This window comes from Pavona decussata, unplaced genomic scaffold, assembly GCF_977016875.1.
Source record: "Pavona decussata unplaced genomic scaffold, jaPavDecu1.1 SCAFFOLD_44, whole genome shotgun sequence".
In the NCBI taxonomy this organism is placed as follows: domain Eukaryota; kingdom Metazoa; phylum Cnidaria; class Anthozoa; order Scleractinia; family Agariciidae; genus Pavona; species Pavona decussata.
This window is the reverse complement of record NW_028145466.1, coordinates 1,123,334-1,141,364: the sequence shown is the minus strand read 5'-3', so window position 1 is coordinate 1,141,364 and position 18,031 is coordinate 1,123,334. Positions and strand designations below refer to the sequence as shown.

Sequence of the window (18,031 nt, the reverse complement as noted above, 5' to 3'; positions counted from 1 at the left end):
TCATGTTAGTTTTTCAAAAATTCCGACACTAAAATGCAAATATTAGAAGCCCCATTGAACAACGTGGCAAAACGCTAGTCAACTTATCCTGATCATGAGCGAAAGAAGCAGCGCTATAATTAAGGTAAAGATTTTAAAGATGAAAATAAGCGATTTTAAAATTCGACAACGTTTTAATTTCATCATTTAATCCTGACTTTCAAGTTCGAGTCTAACGTTGACGAACGGAAATGATTGTCAGATTATTATACACTGACAACACGAATGTGGAGCGAAATTTATGTGCATGTAATTATAACAATTTTTTGACATTCAATAATGTCAGTGTATTTGTCTAATTCGCATGATTTTACACTTGAGCACACTTTCATAAATATTGGTGCGTCTGGTTTTGGGTTTCTTAGTTTATCGTAGCAAAGACGGGCGAAAGACTTACTACACATCAATGCAAATGTTCTAATTTCAAGCTGAAATGCTTCTTCTAAATAGTCAGTCACAACATAACATAACTAAACGCCGGCATAAACAGTTACATAATCCCGCAAGACTCGCGGGTAGCTGAGGCTTTCTCGAAGCGGGTCGTACTCACACGTTATTCGTCGATGTGAAAAGAAATTGTTTACAGATGTAGACAATGCGATCACCGGAATACAATCAAATGACTAAATAAATAGGTCGATGACGAAAATAAATAATAAAATTATACAACCGACCAGGTAAATTTCAAATTGCTTATTAAAATTTTAGAGTTAATTTCTGCTAGTTAGCCGAGATATTTTGCCACTTTCGACTGAAAGAACAGTGAGTCCTTCAGCATCCCCATCCTCGGAATCAAAAATTGCAAAGAGCGTATCATCAATATTCCGTTTGAAGGCAGTTTTCGGCAGTTTACAAAGAATATAATTTAAAAGCAACAGAACGATGTTTAAATGTCTAAACTATAATTCGAGTTCAAACTGTAGAAACTCGGTTACGCTCGTTCATCTCGCACTAAAATTGATGATATTCCAGTGCCTCGAACGCGACTGACAACGTAATCATTTTAAAATAGTCTGTGAGTTTGCTCTGCACTGATACTTTCAATTTCAGAATATCAGACAATTTATACAATGCGCTGATAACCAGTGTCCGCAAAGCAAAGTTAGCTCTGTGAGAGAGCGTGTCAGGCGGGTCATGTTGACTTATTAGAGAAAATATATGAGCTTTTTGTCGGGACAACACAACTGTCCCTAAAGCCGGCGACACACCTGGCGATTTTATACGCTGATCGCGGAGAATTTGATCGCCAGCGAAAATCGCTTGCGATTAATGCGGACATACTTGGCGATTTTTTTCGCCGATCGCCACGATGTGGCAGTTTTGAAAACTCATGTGATAAAATCGCCCGACCTGATGGGTTGGCTTTACTGGCGATATGCAGCAATGGCCATAGAAGTCATAGAAAATCGCGGGAACGGTCACACTTGGCGAATGCCGGCGAATTTAATCGCCGATATTTGACATGCCAGGTATCGGCGATTTTATACGCCGATCGAGGCGACCGGCGAAAATCGCAATCGCTGCACCGGGCACACCTGGCGATTTTCGCCGATCACGGCGATCGGCGTATAAAATCGCCAAGTGTGTCGCTGGCTTAACAATCGGGTGTTGGTAAAGCGGGCCTCCACTCAGGTAGTTCTTAGCTTACCAGTGTGAAATAAATTGGATTTGACAAGTAGTTGCAGCTAGTCAAAGAAAGGCAGCAAACACCAGCCGCCAGAGATTGACTTATTCCGTTATCTAAAACCTCATTTTATTTTTCAATTTTTTTTTTTCTAGAGGTCAATTCTTTCTTGCCATGGTAGATGAGGTTTTCAAACCTGCTGTACAGTGAAAATGTCTTCGTTCAAAACTTGAACTACTTACACGTAATTTTATGCCACAGAAATATTAAGCAAGGATTGTGTAATTTATTCTCAACGGAGTGATGTGTGAAAAGTTATCAAATGCGAACTCAAGCTAATCAAACAAGAAAATAAGTACGCAGTAGTAGCGCCCATAGGCCATCATCGTGTTAAACTGATTGCCTTCTTATTTGGTCAGTACGGTTGACAGGAAAGAAATCGCGAAAGTTTCAAATGCTGTGACTGAATGCAGAATGCTTCTATGAGAAGAGAATGTTTCAGAGAGAGGACCATAAACTAAAATTCCAGGTACGAGTAGTCGACTCCCGATAACTCGAACCTTCAAGAGAAATTGAAAAAAAGTTCGAGTCATCGGGAGTTCGAGTTATCGAGGGTAAAATTATATAGAAAATGGCCTGAAGGGAAAGGAAAGTTGGTTCGAGTTAGCGGGAGGTTCGAGTTAGCGAGGGTTCGAGTTATCGGGAGTTGACGAATTATTCAAGGTAAAACCTTAATTTCACGGCATCATTTTATGTGGCTTTTTCCTTAAAGATCTCAAAGACTATCTTGGTCGCTTTAGAGAATTATCGCACTCTGCCGGTTTAGATTATTAGTAAAGCGCGATCGAACACTGAAGAGAATTGGTCAGAATAAAATAAATTCAGAGACGAACAAGAGGGTTAAAACTCTGGAACAGCAAACTGTTAGGAGTGAATGTGGAGGTCTTGTATTTTATCGAATTAGAGGAAGGTACCGCCTCGCTCAAAATACTCTAAACTGAATGTGACATCAGCCGGTTTCTGAGGGCGAGAATGATCTCTTAGGGATTTAAACCATGTACAGTCAATCCTCCGCTAACAAACACTACATTTTTAACCTCCCATAAGCGGACACCTCTCTCAAGCGAACACTTTTCTGGTCCCAAGGGTGAACACTTACGGGAAGTTTGACTGTATTTATTTAACTGAATTTCATTATGCTAAACAAGAAAAGCTTTTTGGAAAACAAATAATTGAAATAAACGTCAGCGAAGTTAACGCTGCATTGACAGGAAAAATGGTGCGAATTTTTTAATTAATTTTAGGACATTTACACTAAACGTTAGAACCTTTATTCCTTGCTGGGAAAGATTGTTAATTGGTACCTAGCCTCGATACCAGATACTTGAAGAACGCGCTGGCATATAGAGGTTCTGTCTTACTGAACACTAGGGTGTTTTAATGAACATGGCGTTCAACATTTGAAGCAGAAAGAACTGAACCGGTCAGGAACTGAAGATTATTTTAAAGCTTTAAATTTGACGTTGCCTCCGCCCGGCTCAACTGTGCGACATAGAGATGTCGATTTTATATATATATATTTGAACGTACGTTTTCGTTTTTCTTTAAAGCATGTAAATAATTGTACATTTTTACTTTTTATTTTTTAAGTCCACTTAGTGTGTTATATTGTACTGTTTCTTTTTTTTTTTTTCTTTTTTTAATACTCCTGGGCGGATCTTGGATTTATAGATACGGGGTTTGAATGAACGACCACCGAGGGCGGGAGTATCTAGAAATTTTGGTCCTATCTGAAATTTTAATCATCGGAAATGCGTTTTCCAGCATTCTGGGGAGCAAACGAAAGGGTATTTATTACTGAAATTGAAGCGAACTTTTTCGCCAAAACGAAAAAAAAATTGTTAAAAAGATCGACAAGTGTCGAGGAGCGTTCCAGTTTACATAAACAGATCTATGCATGTCGTGGGAGTTGAATTCATGCTAATGTTTTATAAAGTTGTGTTTCATAAAAAACTGGATCCACGAGTAGCATTCTCCACGGGAATTCAACATCATCCGGGATAACTGATAGAAAATATTCCGCGTACAGCTTATATGCAAATAAATGCGACGTTAAACGTGTGAAAAGTGTGAAATATGTGAAAAATGAGAAGTGTAAAATACAAATATGATCGTTTTATCCTTTATTTTATTCATACTTGTATTTTATATTTCTCATACATTTCACATATTTTACACTTTTCACACATTTAAAGCCAGCGACACACTTGGCGATTTTGTACGCCGATCGCTGCGATCGGCGAAAATCGCCAGGTGTGCCCGGTGCAGCGATTGCCGCGATTTTTCGCCGATATCTGACATGCAGGCGTTCCGCAAGTGTGCCCGTTCCGGCGATTTTCTACGCTCATCACTGCGAATCGCCAGTAAAGTCAACCCATCAGGTTGAGCAATTTTATCACATGACTTTTCGAAACTGCCACATCGCCGCGATCGGCGAAAAAAATCGCCAAGTGTGTCCGCATTAATCGACGGCGAAAATCGGTCACATTCGCCGCGATCGGCGTATAAAATCGCCAGGTGTGTCGCTGGCTTTACCGCACATTTATTTGTATATAAGCTATATGCGGAATATTTTCTGTTATCGCTGATGATGTCGTCCACGGGAATTGTTCTGCAAATCGCTGTACCACACCATCATAATCTACAGGCTTGTTATGATGGATATTTTTTTTAGTGCGAAGCTCGATTCAGGTCGTCATGGAGGTTCGTAGATATCCTAAAACATTTGAGGTTATAATGCTGAACAGCGACAAATACTTGAATAACAACGAACGTTTCCAACCGGTGAAATAAATGGCAAATGTTCAGTTGTGGCTTTATCAAATGACAAATGCTGTTTTATTTCTTTTGTAATTTATGTGGGAAGGACCGCGACTGTGCACAATCCTTGGTTTTAATGTTCACACTACAGTTGAATATTTTAACATGAACGTCTCCATTGGTCAGTTGCTCCAACACTTTTAAAATCTCTTGTGGCTTGTGCACGGTCAAGGCCAAAAATGCTAACAAAAACATATAACAAAGAAGTTTCTCAGGCTTCATAACCATTGCCTCATTGACTATGACGAGAATTACACGGTAGGCAGGCGGTAATTTATTTCCAAAACAAAGCATCTCATTTTCATTTTGGAAGTTCTTAATAATGAACGGCAACTGACAAAAATTCGGCTGTAGCTGCATTACTCGATAATATTACTGGTGTGAAGCCTCTTTAATATAGCCACCTGAACGACCACCAAACTCTGGATGTGTTAACTGGTGGCCGAACTAATCAGTGAATGTGTTTTTAAAACAATTGACTCCATTGCTTACAATGGCTAACCTTCTGTCTGACGTTTCAAAACTACAAAACTATAATTTAAGAAATGGACCTGTATTATTTGACTTCTGCTACACTTAGATACGTCGATTTGCCTTTTTGACAGCAAGATGACAAACAAACGCTATGAGACTATAGCAACCGATGGCGATGATAACACGGAAGAGTCTTCCCACCCTCTGTCGTCCGCCAATTTTATATCCCATCTGACATTTTGGTGGATGAACAACATCTTCAAAATAGGAAGCAAGCGGCCCCTGAATCAATCAGACTTCCTACCACTTCATGAGAAAGACAGAACACTTGACCTGACCGAGAGACTACAGACGATATGGAATGACCATGTGCAAGAGTGTAACATCAACGGCAAACGACAGCCCAAACTTTGGAAATGTGTGTACAAGACAATCTCTATTAGAGATATTCTATTGCCTATGTGCTTTTGGCTCACGGAGATGGTCTTCCGTGTTTCACAACCATTGGTGCTTGGATTTCTCCTTTTATTGTTAAGCTCAGATGAGATACACAGGTCGCTAGCATACGCTTGCTGTGTTGTTTTAACGCTGAGCGGGTTATCTACAGGTTGTACGCATTACTCCGCCTACATGTGTGACCTACTTGGAATGCGCCTTAGTAGTGCCATCAAGGGAATTATTTATATAAAGGTATGAGCTTTTTTCGTGAGGTGCCGGTCAGAATCCTTCACTTTTGTATTTTCTCATTCTAGTTATAGCTACAGATGTTTACTCCCCACTGCGATTACAAAATTTGAATTGGTCATTTTCGAGTTGTTTTGAACCTCATTATGAAAGCGAGGCTACCTGCAAAGCTTCTCATAATAAAAACTATTCACAATTCTCGCTTTCAAAATGAGGTTCAAAACAACTCGGAATGGGCTTATGATTCCAAAGGGAAAATAAAATGAATTCTGCTATTAACTGTAGTCATGAAAATAACCTATTTTTGTACAGGATAGTAGCGTTATTTTGAAGGCTAGCTTAGCCCTTTTAAATTATTGAAGGCCAAAACAGTCTGATACTAGGGCTCGTATAGCGGGGTAAAATGATTTTTGAAGGTTAGTTTAATGTCAGTAATAGCCAAAATAGTTTAAATTTTAAGGTCTAAAATGCATCCAAGGGTTAAAATGGGCAGCGAATCTCTCTCTCTCTCTCTCTCTCTCTCTCTCTCTCTCTCTCTCTCTCTCTCTCTCTCTCTCTCTCTCTCTCTCTCTCTCTCTCTCTCTCTCTCTCTCTCTCTCTCTCTCTCTCTCTCTCTCTCTCTCTCTCTCTCTCTCTCTCTCTCTCTCAACAGTGGTTATGCGCTACGTGGGAGTAAGAGTAGACTTCTCCTCCCCAAATATAACACCGAATTTGCTAAAAGCAGCAGTTTTTCTTTTATTGGGGCAAAGATATGGAACACCATCCCATATCATATTTTACAATAACTGTCCAAATTCCCGCGCGCTGATTGGCTCGTAGCTATTGTCTATAAGAGTACAGACAATAAAAATGACGTCAGATGTAACGCGCGCGCTTTCTCAACGAAAAAAAAAATAGCCAATTCCGCTCGTACTTTTTCCATGTTATTGTAAAAAACAAATCGACCGCAATTTTCTATGGTCTATACTCTTATAGACCATAAAATGACGCCATAAAATGTCCAAAACTTGGCAGTGAAACCACTCGCCTGCGGCTCGTGGTTTCACTTGAGTTTTGAACATTTTTTGACGTCATTTTATGGTCTATAAGAGTTTTTACAATAGCTGTCCAAATTCTCGCGCGCTGATTGGCTCGTAGCTATTGTCTATAAGAGTACAGACAATAAAAATGACGTCAGATGTAACGTGCGCGCTTTCTCAACGAAAAAATAGTCAATTCCGCTCGTACTTTTTCCATGTTATTGTAAAAAACAAATCGACGGCAGTTTTCTATGGTCTATACTCTTATAGACCATAAAATGACGCCATAAAATGTCCAAAACTTGGCAGTGAAACCACGAGCCTGCGGCTCGTGGTTCCACTTGAGTTTTGAACATTTTTTGACGTCATTTTATGGTCTATAAGAGTATAGACCATAGAAAACTGCCGTCGATTTGTTAATTAGAACTGCTCCCACTCTCTCTGCTTTTAAAAAACAAAATAAATAGCCTCGCTGTCATTTAAGTTCTGTATATATATAGTCTATCAGTGTCAGATAGTGTATTTTAACCTTTGAATAACCTCTCTCTCTCTCTCTCTCTCTCTCTCTCTCTCTCTCTCTCTCTCTCTCTCTCTCTCTCTCTCTCTCTCTCTCTCTCTCTCTCTCTCTCTCTCTCTCTCTCTCTCTCTCTCTCTCTCTCTCTCTCTCTCTCTCTCTCTCTCTCTCTCTCTCTGGATTTTATTTACGGTGACCAAATTACCTGATAAAATGAAATATTCGTTTCTACTCCCCCAACCCCCTTATTCCATATGCATATTGCCATGGTAACCTACATTGAAATAATGCAATGGCTGAAACTTGCTTTCGAGAGACTAATTAGTAGTCATACTCAAGTATGATTTCACTTGTTTGCAACTGCTGCTTTTCAAGTTATTCGTTAATAATTTCTCTTTATAGATTCCACTGATCAGTCAACAAAGCCTTCTTCAAACAACAACTGGAAATATCCTTGACCTGATTTCAAATGACGTTCAGAGAATTGAGCTGGCCCCCAGATGGATATGCACCGCCTTGTTACCTGTGATCGAGTTCATAGCGATAGTCTGCTTGCTGCTTATATTTATTGGCTGGCAAACAGTTATGGGAATATTGTTCATGATTTTGGTGGTACCCTGTGTCATGATCATATCATCTGTTTGTGCTGAACTGCGTCTGAAAACCGCTGAAGTGACGGACCGACGCATCTCACTAATGAACGAACTTGTATCCGGGATTCGCGTACTGAAGGCGCATGCGTGGGAGGAGAACTACCGAGAAAAAGTTGAAGAAGTAAGAAAGTGAGTAGAGTAATCTGAACATGAAATTGGGAACAGTATTTCAAATTTCTGTATTTATTGCACAAGTGCTTTTTCGGAGAATATTTAGTCAGAGGTAAGGTAAGAATGATAAGTTAGGTCTGCACAATTTATATGCTTTCAGATCAAGCAATTCTGAGAAGGTATCCTTTTTAAAATTTGTTCACTAATATTTTTACAACCACTATGAAAACATAATGAGCTTAGCAAAAATACACCTTGACACTAAACGAATTCAGTTTTGTGAGGTTCTCTTTTAAGTAATATAGAAATTATCAAATGTTCCAACCGCACGGCAAGAGTATATTTTAATTGAAATAATTTGTTTGTAGTTACTATAATGCCTGGTATAATGACATCACATAGCTGTAGGGGGATTCGAAGATTACAGGCGATGCCTTAGGAAATATTAAAGGTTTTTGCAGTGTTTCAACTATATTTTCCTTTTTTATCTCATTTCTGTATTAAAAATTATGTAACTCGATCACAAAAGCACTACGACTTTTTATCCCAGTCTCTACAAACTCCCTCCCTCTTTAATTCCTCGAAATCTGTTCCCTCCAAATAAGTTTAGTCAATACCAACAAGAGAAGATGATGTCACTTTTGTCAATACCATACTGATAACATATTTTTGTTTCCTTTCGTTTGTATCACAGGAACGAGGTTTGGATTATCCTGAAAAAGAGTGGCTTGCTATCAATAATAGAGTGTTTATCATTCACTTCGGGGACTACTGCGACTTTCTTAACGGTTTTAGCTCTCGTCTTTACTGGTCATATTCTTTCTGCTGCCACAGTTTTCATGCTCCTTGCCTTCATGAGCGTTCTTCGATTGTCGATATCTAACGTTCTTCCTGCGGTGTTCGAAATATTTGTCTCCCTGAGAAGGATCGAGAAATTTCTGCTGTTAGATAACATGCCTTTTGATCCTTTGCAATACGACCAATCCTCCTGTAACCACGGCAATACCAAAGTGTACCCACAACTTTTAGTGAGAGAGGCCATTAGACAAGAGATTCCTGAAAGTGACGCTGTAGACCATGTCGCGGCAGATGTCAAGTATCCTGTTCTCGACAGGAAAACTGATATGCGTCTATCAGTTTGTAGTCTCACACGTAATTTAAATGGCAACAGTGAAAAGTATCTTCTTCACGATGTCAGTTTCGAGGCGAATGAAAAAAGTCTAACTGTCGTCACAGGTCAGATTGGCAGTGGAAAGTCAACACTACTTGCTGCGATCGCAGGCGAGGCAATAAAATCAAGCGGCGACCTAATCTGTTCTGGAAGTGTTGCTTATGTTCCTCAGACGGCTTGGGTTTTCTCTGGAACTATTAGAGAAAACATCTTATTTGGTGAGACGTACGACGAAAAGAAATACACTGAAGTAGTTGAAACATGTGCTCTGAAAGAAGACATTGACAGGTTTCCAAATGGCGACCTTTCATTTGTTGGAGAACATGGAGTAGTTTTAAGCGGAGGTCAGCGGGCTCGTGTCAATCTGGCACGCGCAGTATACGCAGATGCTGGTGTGTATCTATTGGATGACCCTCTCAGTGCTGTGGATGCCAAAGTAGGTGAACATATATTTGAACAGTGTATCTGCAGGTTGCTAGGAGACAAGATTCGAATCTTGGTGTCATATGCAGAGAGTCACATGAAGGCAGCTGACCAAGTTGTGGTCCTCCACAAAGGTTCTGTACTTGGAAAAGGCAGCTTCTGTGAGCTGCAAGATGGCGGGAGAATTCTCGATACCATCATAAATGCATCAAATACCACAAGCAAAGAGAAGAAACGAGCTACAGCAGAGGGTAAAAAGGACACTTCTTTCAATTTCACACCAGTGCAAGGCGGTTTTGATGAGTATTTGGAAATCTCAGAGGAAGATAAGGCCACTGGCAAAATTTCAAGTGCATTATACTGGGAGTACTTCAGAGCTGGAGCTCATCCCATTGCAATGATTCCTTTAGTTTTTCTTTTCTTGGCTGCCCAAGGTGAGTACGCTGTGACGTCACATAGCCATGTCACGTGATATCTCGGCCGCCCGATGACCGGGACACATTCGAAGGTAAAGAGGCAGGTATTTCAAACGCCAAAAAAAGACCTTTAAGATGCCGTACCTCTAATGAGCAGTACCTCCTAAACACCTCCTATATTAATGCTTTAATGTTGTATTATACGGAACGTTCTGGTGCACGCATACCCTGACATTTTTGCTTTGCCTGATTGAAAATCGGTCGAAAAACATTGAATTTGTCGCCATACCACTGCCAAACAGATGCGACTTTGGAGGGCGCATGCGCCGACTGAACTAGACCTAACAGTTGGCCAAACAAACGGCCGTTTAAAGTAAACTTTACCATTTAGTAATCCGTCTTGTTTTGTCTCCTGTGCAGCTGTCCTAGTGTTACCAGATGTCTGGCTCTCTTACTTGACAAGAATGCCTTTGACATACCAACAGGATGTCACAACTTTAGGTATCTATGCCGGTCTTGTCGCCGCTGCCTTCGTTTTCGCCATCATGCGCGCCTGGGTGTTCTTCTGTGTATTTCTCAGATCCGCTGAAAATTTTCACGATAAAATGGTAACTCGCATTCTCAAAGCTCCGGTACTATTCTTCGACACAAATCCTGCCGGACGGATATTAAACAGATGCTCCAAAGATATTGGCAATATCGACGAACTTTTGCCCAGGACGTTTCTCTCGGCTACACAGTTGCTTTTGTTCGTGTTCACTGCAGCACTGTTGCCCTCGTTTTCCAATTTTTGGCTCTTTCTGGTGTTTCTACCAGTTTTCAGCGCTTTCGTTTACTTGGCATGGTACTACCTGAACAGTTCCCGTGAGCTGAAGAGATGGGAGTCAATATACCGCAGCCCTATCTTCTCACACTTTTCAGAGACCATGGCAGGATTGGACACCATTCGCACTCGAAAAAGGGAAAGAGATTTCATCGCTCAATTTTATCGGTGAGGCTCTCTTTGCGCGAATGCAATATTTATGTCAAACATGATTCGACGGCTTTAATTCGAAGTCATGAGTCGATCGACCAAGAGTGGCAATGAAATTGGCTGTGCGTTTGATTGCATTACAAGAAAAGTATACAGCGATTTTCAGTTGACTGTTGAAAGTAATATCGTGATTGTTTTAGTTTTGCTTTACTTCGCTCTGTGGTTGGCTAATTAGCAAAACTTGCGCCACTGTCTCAACTAATGAGAAACAAAACCAAAACCGATCGTAACTAGCTCGCGCGCACTTTCCCGCGCTTGACGCTGGTTACATGCATTTACTTCAAGCTTTGATTGTGTTTATTGCGCTGTTGACATATCTCATGATTGGCCAGAGGTTTTGGTTTTGCGAAACTCAAATGAAAATCGCTCTATGACTTAGATAAGTTATATGCTACTTATCACAGTTAGTGGATACAAGTTAGTCTGTCCTTGTAACAAGACATTTTACTTTCCATTTGGCAATGAACATTTAGCACATACAATGTAGTTCTTAGTGACTTCTCAATTGGATAATGACTGCAAATGCTGCATAAATCGTGAATCATTTCTGAAAAATTTTTACGGTCTGTGCGCTCGGCTGCAGAGCAATCGGTTGTGAAAAAAATTGCAACTTTTTCTTTTTTAATGAGTACTAGTTGTATCGAGGTCCTCCGTATTCTGTTGGCTGTAAACTCGGACTACTTTCACTGTACATTTGCGTTCAACATGCTCAGTTGATCGCAAATGGATAAGGGGGTTAGTTTCTAAATAAACTGTGGTGTGGTGTCGGTGGCGAATAGAAACGAATGATTGATTTATCAACAGAGTTGACAACTAAAGGTAAATTGACCAACGTAAAGAGATTCGAGTGCTGAAGTTTCGCGCGTTAGCCTTTCATTACATTGATATTCCTCATGGTGCTCCGCCTAATAATATGCTGTCCGATTGTTTTCCGACTTACGATCCAGCCTCTTGCAATTTTCCAAAACATTTTTTTGTACCCAGACCGTCTTACACGAATACTTTGTAACTGTTTTAATTTGGTTTGTTCATAGACATCAAGACCAACATAATCAATTGTTTTCTATGGTGGCGGCCAGTACTCGATGGCTTGCAGTAAGAGCCGATCTCCTTTGCTCAGTGCTAATCTCAGCAGTGGCTTTCACTTCCGTTCTTCTATCTCAACATCCAGGTAAAGAGACCACCAAGTTGCTCATAAGTTATTGTCTTTTCCACTTCCTGTCGCCTTTTGGTGTTTCATCTTTAGGTTTGTCCCGTATACCCGATAGCAAAAAGCCCCCCTAGTACTGATAACATCTCCTCCTCGAGATTTCGGACCAGTAAAGTGAAGCATAAACGAGCCCAACCTTGTTTCCAGGGTCTCTCCTCTTCTCGTCTTCCTGGAGGGGGTGGAATACGAGAGACCCTGGGAACGAATTTGAACTGAAAGAGCCAAATGGAATGGTACCGGAAACCTGAATATCTTTTATTAGAATACTGAGAAAAGTTCAGAGCCTCTTTCTTCCCATCCTTGATTTAAGTAATTGGCACTTATGGATAAATTCCTTTAGGTAAGAGGTGAGATGAATAGCTAATAGCAAGAACTATCTGCTTTGGCTTGGCGAAGGTCTCGTTTAGCAAAGATTGTAAAGCACGGCATATGAGTGAAGCTTAACACTCCCAACAGATCATTTAGCAGTTTTAACCTGTAAATGGTTTGAACCCAGGAGTCATGCCATAAGTACGTAAATTATGATCATCCGGTTGAGTGTAGTCCTGAGAAGGACTGTTTGGGGTGACACTGACTGACGTTTCGACAACCTGAGCGGAAGCCATCATCAGAGTCACCTGAGAGGCCCAAGGACAAATTGTCGGGACGGGACGAATTCGAAAATTTCACGGGCGAAATCGGGACATAGGGAAAATTTATCTTTACTGTTACCGCATGAAAAAATTCACGATTTGAAATTTACAGATTAGGTGTGATAGCTAATTCAATTGCAATTATTCCCTCAAATACTTTTGTTGAGATGTAATTTGCAGTTCAAAAATTAGAGGAACAAGATATAAATCCTTCCAAACAAAACAGTGTTATGTTTGAAAAATATGTACTTATAAAAGAAGGACTTCAGTAGCTAGAGAAGGAAGCGTGGCCAAGTGGTTGGTATAGGGCGCCGCCTCTTTAGCCATCTGGCCCGTACTTCCTGTCAGTTCGAAGTTTTATCCTGTTATAATATATTTGACTTTTTCGTCATTTGAGTGGTGTAAACTAGCGTTGAGATATATAGTTCAGTACAGTTTCTCTGTAAACGAGACACCTCCTTTGGTTTTGCCTTACTGCGCTCTGTGCTTGGGTTGCAAAATACGCGCCATTTTCTCAACCATTGGGAAGCTAACCTGAAACCAATAATGCCCTGCCCGCACGCGTTTCCCTGCCTGTTTGATCCTAGTTACATGTATTATATTTACTTCACAATTCTGATTGGTTATTAGGCTTTTGGTTCATTATTCTTCGTTGGTTCCCATTTGAAGTTTACAATTGGTCAACTTCAACAGGTTAAGTTTACCCACTCGAGGACGATTTCTTAGCTTGTCCTTTAAAGTGATTTTCGATTGAGTGTCGTAAAACCAAAATCAAGGTAATTACTCGGGCTCATTACAGCAAACGTATGCAGCGCAATGAACCAATCAGAAATAAATACAATGCATTTAACAGGGGTCAAGCGCGGGAAAACGTCCACGGGCAAGTCATTATTGGTTTTGATTTGGCTTCCCATTGGTTGAGAAAATGGCGCGAACTTTGCTACCCGATCATAGAGCGTATAAAAATCAAAATCAAAGCGAACGCGAAATTACTTTCGACACTCAATTAAAAACCGTCATTAACATTCTTCAGTCTTGATTACAAGCCCAAAAAAAGTAATCATATATTTTTCCTGACGTAATCTACATGAAGTGATTTCTTTTTACAGCATTAGCAGGTCTTGCCCTCGCCTATGTCATTGAAACTGCAAAACGCTCCCAGTATGCTGTACGACAATTTTCAGAAGTTGAGAACCTTATGACGTCAGTTGAGCGAGTTATGGCGTATACCAACCTCGAATCAGAGCCAGGGTATAATATGAAAACACTTCCACCAATAAACTGGCCTCATGATGGTCACGTGAGCTTTAAAGGCGTTGGTTTGAGGTATTACCCAGGCGGACCACAAGTGCTGAACAATTTAAACTTTGAGATTCCAGGAAAAAGGAAACTAGGAATTGTCGGACGAACTGGGGATGGAAAGTCGTCCATTGTAGCTGCTCTGTTACGCATGCCTGAAGCTGATGGAGAGATACACATTGATAACGTTTCTGTTAAGACTATACAGCTCCAGGAGTCTCGAAAATGTATTTCTGTTCTTAGTCAATCACCTGTACTCTTCAGTGAATCGCTCAGAACGAACCTCGATCCTCTACAAAAACACAGCGATGATGAGCTGTGGAATGCACTTGAAGAGGTGAAGCTTAAAAGTTTGGTTGAAAATCTCGAGGGGCAGCTAGACTACGAACTTTTAGAACGAGGCGAGAACCTGAGTGTCGGTGAACGGCAGTTGATCTGCTTGGCTCGTACGTTGCTACGACAAAGTAAGATCGTCATACTGGATGAACCCACAGCAAATGTGGATCCCAATACAGAGACGACCATCTGGACCACCGTGCACGAGAAACTAAAGAATTCCACTCTGATCACTATAGCGCATAGACTGAACACTGTTAAGGACTGTGACGTCATCTTAGTGTTAAGAGAAGGTCAGGTTGCTGAGCTTGACACCTTAGAAGCTCTCATGGGTCGGGAGGGAGGGATTTTCTACAACATGGCTGTTTCTCAAAATTTATTTATTTAAAGGAGAAGTATCACGCGAATTAAATGTCATTTCAAGACCCCAAAAATGTTTGTCTGTCAACAGAAACATAAAATAACTGTCTAGTGTTGTTATAAATTATCATCCTAGTGCAATAAAACTGTCGATTAGTACCTCTGGCTAGAGACAGAGTAGGTGGGAATGGATTGAAACTTGAAAAATGTTAAGCTAACGTTTTTCAAGGTCTCGCATTTTTGTTTTCAAAATGCGCTCGAACAGATCACCAGTTGTCCTTTTCAAGAATTGAGTTCATCTCTTTCCTCTCGTTCTAAAATTTTTCTGTAGCTATGTGAAGGTCTTATTTCATCATTTTTAACCAAACAGCTCAAAAACTCCATGAGACTTCCCCTTTAAGTACGACAGTACAATGTTAAGCGATCCTCGTCACCGAGTAACATATAAACATGCAAACGTTTAAAGCATAAGTCAGCATATGAAATTAGACAAAGAAGCAATTTTACAGGCGTGATACCTCAGGGTCTCTCAGGACTCCAAAGAGAAGTTGAAACCGGGGGATTCAGGTGAAACAAATGTCTGGTTCCATGGGAACCTCGTTCCTAGTGCTTTCCCGAGTTGTAAATCCTGGGAGCGAGGTTGGGTCACATGACTCTAAGACAAAACAGTAGGACCCCAAACGTTACAAACTTCATTTTCCACGTTGTTTTCTTAAAGATGCAAGAAACAAGACTATATTGATCTTAAAATTTAAGGGATTTTAGTTTAAAAATTTTGCAGAAGAAAGCGTGGGCTACATACAGCTTTTCATGTAATTTCGAATAAAGGAACTTAAGTGAGAAAAAAATGCAAACCCACGATTTTTCGCTTCGCCTTCAAATCCTAGGCATATCGTATTTTTCCAAAGACTCATATCTCATTGGAAACGCTGATGTTGTCATTAACACAGATTTTGAAGAGAACTTTCCGTGTAAATAAGTAGCCTTAGAAATTTATGAACAGTGTTCTATTGCTGTCATGTGGGAATGCGAAAACTTTATTTGAATTGCAGATAAATCATTGATTATTCATTTTTCGCTTGCACCTTCACTGCGGCGAAGGCGAAGGAGGCTGAAAGAGTGAAAACGAACTCGGTGGTTAATTTTCCGCTAAACCAATGTCTTCAATCGTGATTTACGCCAGTAGTATTGTGTAATGAATGGGGAAGATGGTCTACTGCTTCAGTCTCCAAGCTGAAAGTGATCGCATCTCTGAAGTAGAAAATTGCTAATACATGGCGAGCTAATAATGCTATAGTTTTCAAGTGTCTTCCACAACGATCAGGTAAATGACCACGGCCTTATGTTATACAGATTTTCGTGGTGTATTTTCAATTGCAGCGTTGAAGTTTGCTGTCAACGAAATAGCACTTTATTAGTTTAATATCGGTTAAGCTGGCACTTAGTCGTCGCTCATGACCTTCTAATAAGGTTGTAGGTCCATTAAAACATTTAGTTTTGAAGTTTGCTTCGAATTTTGACCTCATTTAATACCCGTTTTATTTATCGAATTAAGCAAAATACACCGGCACTGTAGTTGAGTGATAATAGAGAGATTTGGAATTGCGCTTACGCCAAACGGCAAACGACAGAACATGCCTGACCATGTTTATCCTTCATTTGCCGCTCGTTGTTTTCAATTTGTCGGTAAAATTGAGTAATTTGGGGTTACCATCAAAGGCCAGAGTTATTTTGCACTCTTAACATCTATGTACTTTTTTTTATCAAAAAAAGGAGCATCGAAACGCGCATCTTACGTAGCCGTTTCAGTTTCTGAAAACGCGATTCTAAGTCTCTCTATAATCATACTTTTGTTACGTTTTCTGACTGTGGTTGGCGCAGAGAGAGCAGTTCTTGAATTGTTCTGCGTGTACAAGATTATAATTAATAGAGGTGATGACTATAATATAAAATTAAATACTTATTTTTGTTTTGTCATGCACTGAAGGAGCGTTTCTAGTCATTCTCAGCACATCAACTGCCTGATCTTGTGATCACGTTTGACCAAGAAAACAAAAACACCACAATGATTGTTCATTTGGAAAGATTTCCACACACACACAAATCGGTATAATGATACAGTTAATGTATGGAACTGTGCGGACATCTTGTCCATTAATTATACCGGAATGCACCACTTTCATACTAACCCTCTTCTAAAAACGACGAGCTTAAATAGAGTTCAATCAGACAATGTATACATAATTGGGGTTGTGCGGAAATCTCGCCCTTCATTTTCGCTTGTGGAATTTATCACACCCGGATTTCGCGACGAATATCAACGATTCAAAATCGGGAATTTGATCAGTTTGCCACTTAGGAAAAAATTCTAACTGAAGAAAAGTTGCAATCATTTTCTCCTTTTTGGAAGCACGTTATTAATCTCGGCTTCTTTCTGGTTTTAAATCTGTAAGAGTACCATCAAACTAAAAGTGAACAGAGGTTGCATTTCATCTCCTTTGAAATTTTCGGGAATATTTGCTACATTAGAAAGATCAGAAAGAGAATCTACTCCCGAAACAGCTCCTGGATTTACAATAAACAAGGAAGATCTTAAACAAGTTTTCCGGTAAAGGAATTCAGTCATCCACCCTTCCACTAACCACTGTTTACCGAAATTGGGCATTCCTGGGCACCCCTTTTACGTACATAACAAAACGATTTACCACCACTTACACCTCAAGGAAAATTCAAACAAGCTCAAAGTCATGTGGTCCCGAAGCGCCTTTTTATGTGGTAAGCGTTATCCTTTTGTGGTAATTTCTTCCGGACCTCGAACTTGGTAAGTAGGAGGTATATATGCCATGGCTGCTAAGCCAATCATATCCCTGGAATTTCATTATAATTTTAAAAGTAGTGCTTATAGAGGGTATGCACTGTCACGCAGTGAAAAAATAAATCAAAAACCATCCAGTGGAAAAAGTGCAAGTCATTGTTTTCGCTCGTTAAACCTTTTGTTTTGCGGCGTTGTCGTTGCCGTTGCCGTTGCCGTCGTCGTTGCTTAAGCTCCCTAGTTATAAATGTACGGTCTCTTATGCCTGATGAGGATAAAAACTTTGGAGGCTCTTTAGTTTTGGATTTTAGAAAATTATGACGTCACATGAATACGCTCTT

General features: G+C 40.1%; 1 protein-coding gene across 2 annotated transcripts; it reads left to right on the top strand.

The window, feature by feature from the left end:
* Positions 1-77: 77 nt before the first annotated feature.
* On the top strand, positions 78-16,346 carry LOC146482754 (ATP-binding cassette sub-family C member 4-like). Of its 2 annotated transcripts, none has more exons than XM_085106819.1 (7): positions 78-124; positions 5,149-5,707; positions 7,637-8,016; positions 8,693-10,026; positions 10,429-10,999; positions 12,076-12,212; positions 13,993-16,346. In XM_085106819.1, exons 2-7 carry the CDS (start codon positions 5,153-5,155, stop codon positions 14,904-14,906), a joined length of 3,891 nt encoding a protein of 1,296 aa, XP_084962945.1. In that variant the 5' UTR covers positions 78-124; positions 5,149-5,152; the 3' UTR covers positions 14,907-16,346. The 2 variants fall into 2 exon arrangements, with proteins under 2 accessions (XP_084962945.1, XP_084962944.1); XM_085106818.1 differs by lacking the exon at positions 78-124 and adding an exon at positions 2,055-2,192.
* Positions 16,347-18,031: the final 1,685 nt, after the last annotated feature.

Coding starts and splice junctions, on each gene's coding strand:
- LOC146482754 (XM_085106819.1), top strand. CDS start 5,153: ATGACAAACAAACGCTATGAGACTATAGCAACCGATGGCGATGATAAC. Junction 5,708..7,636: donor AGGGAATTATTTATATAAAG/GTATGAGCTTTT, acceptor TTCTCTTTATAG/ATTCCACTGATCAGTCAACA. Junction 12,213..13,992: donor TCTTCTATCTCAACATCCAG/GTAAAGAGACCA, acceptor TTCTTTTTACAG/CATTAGCAGGTCTTGCCCTC.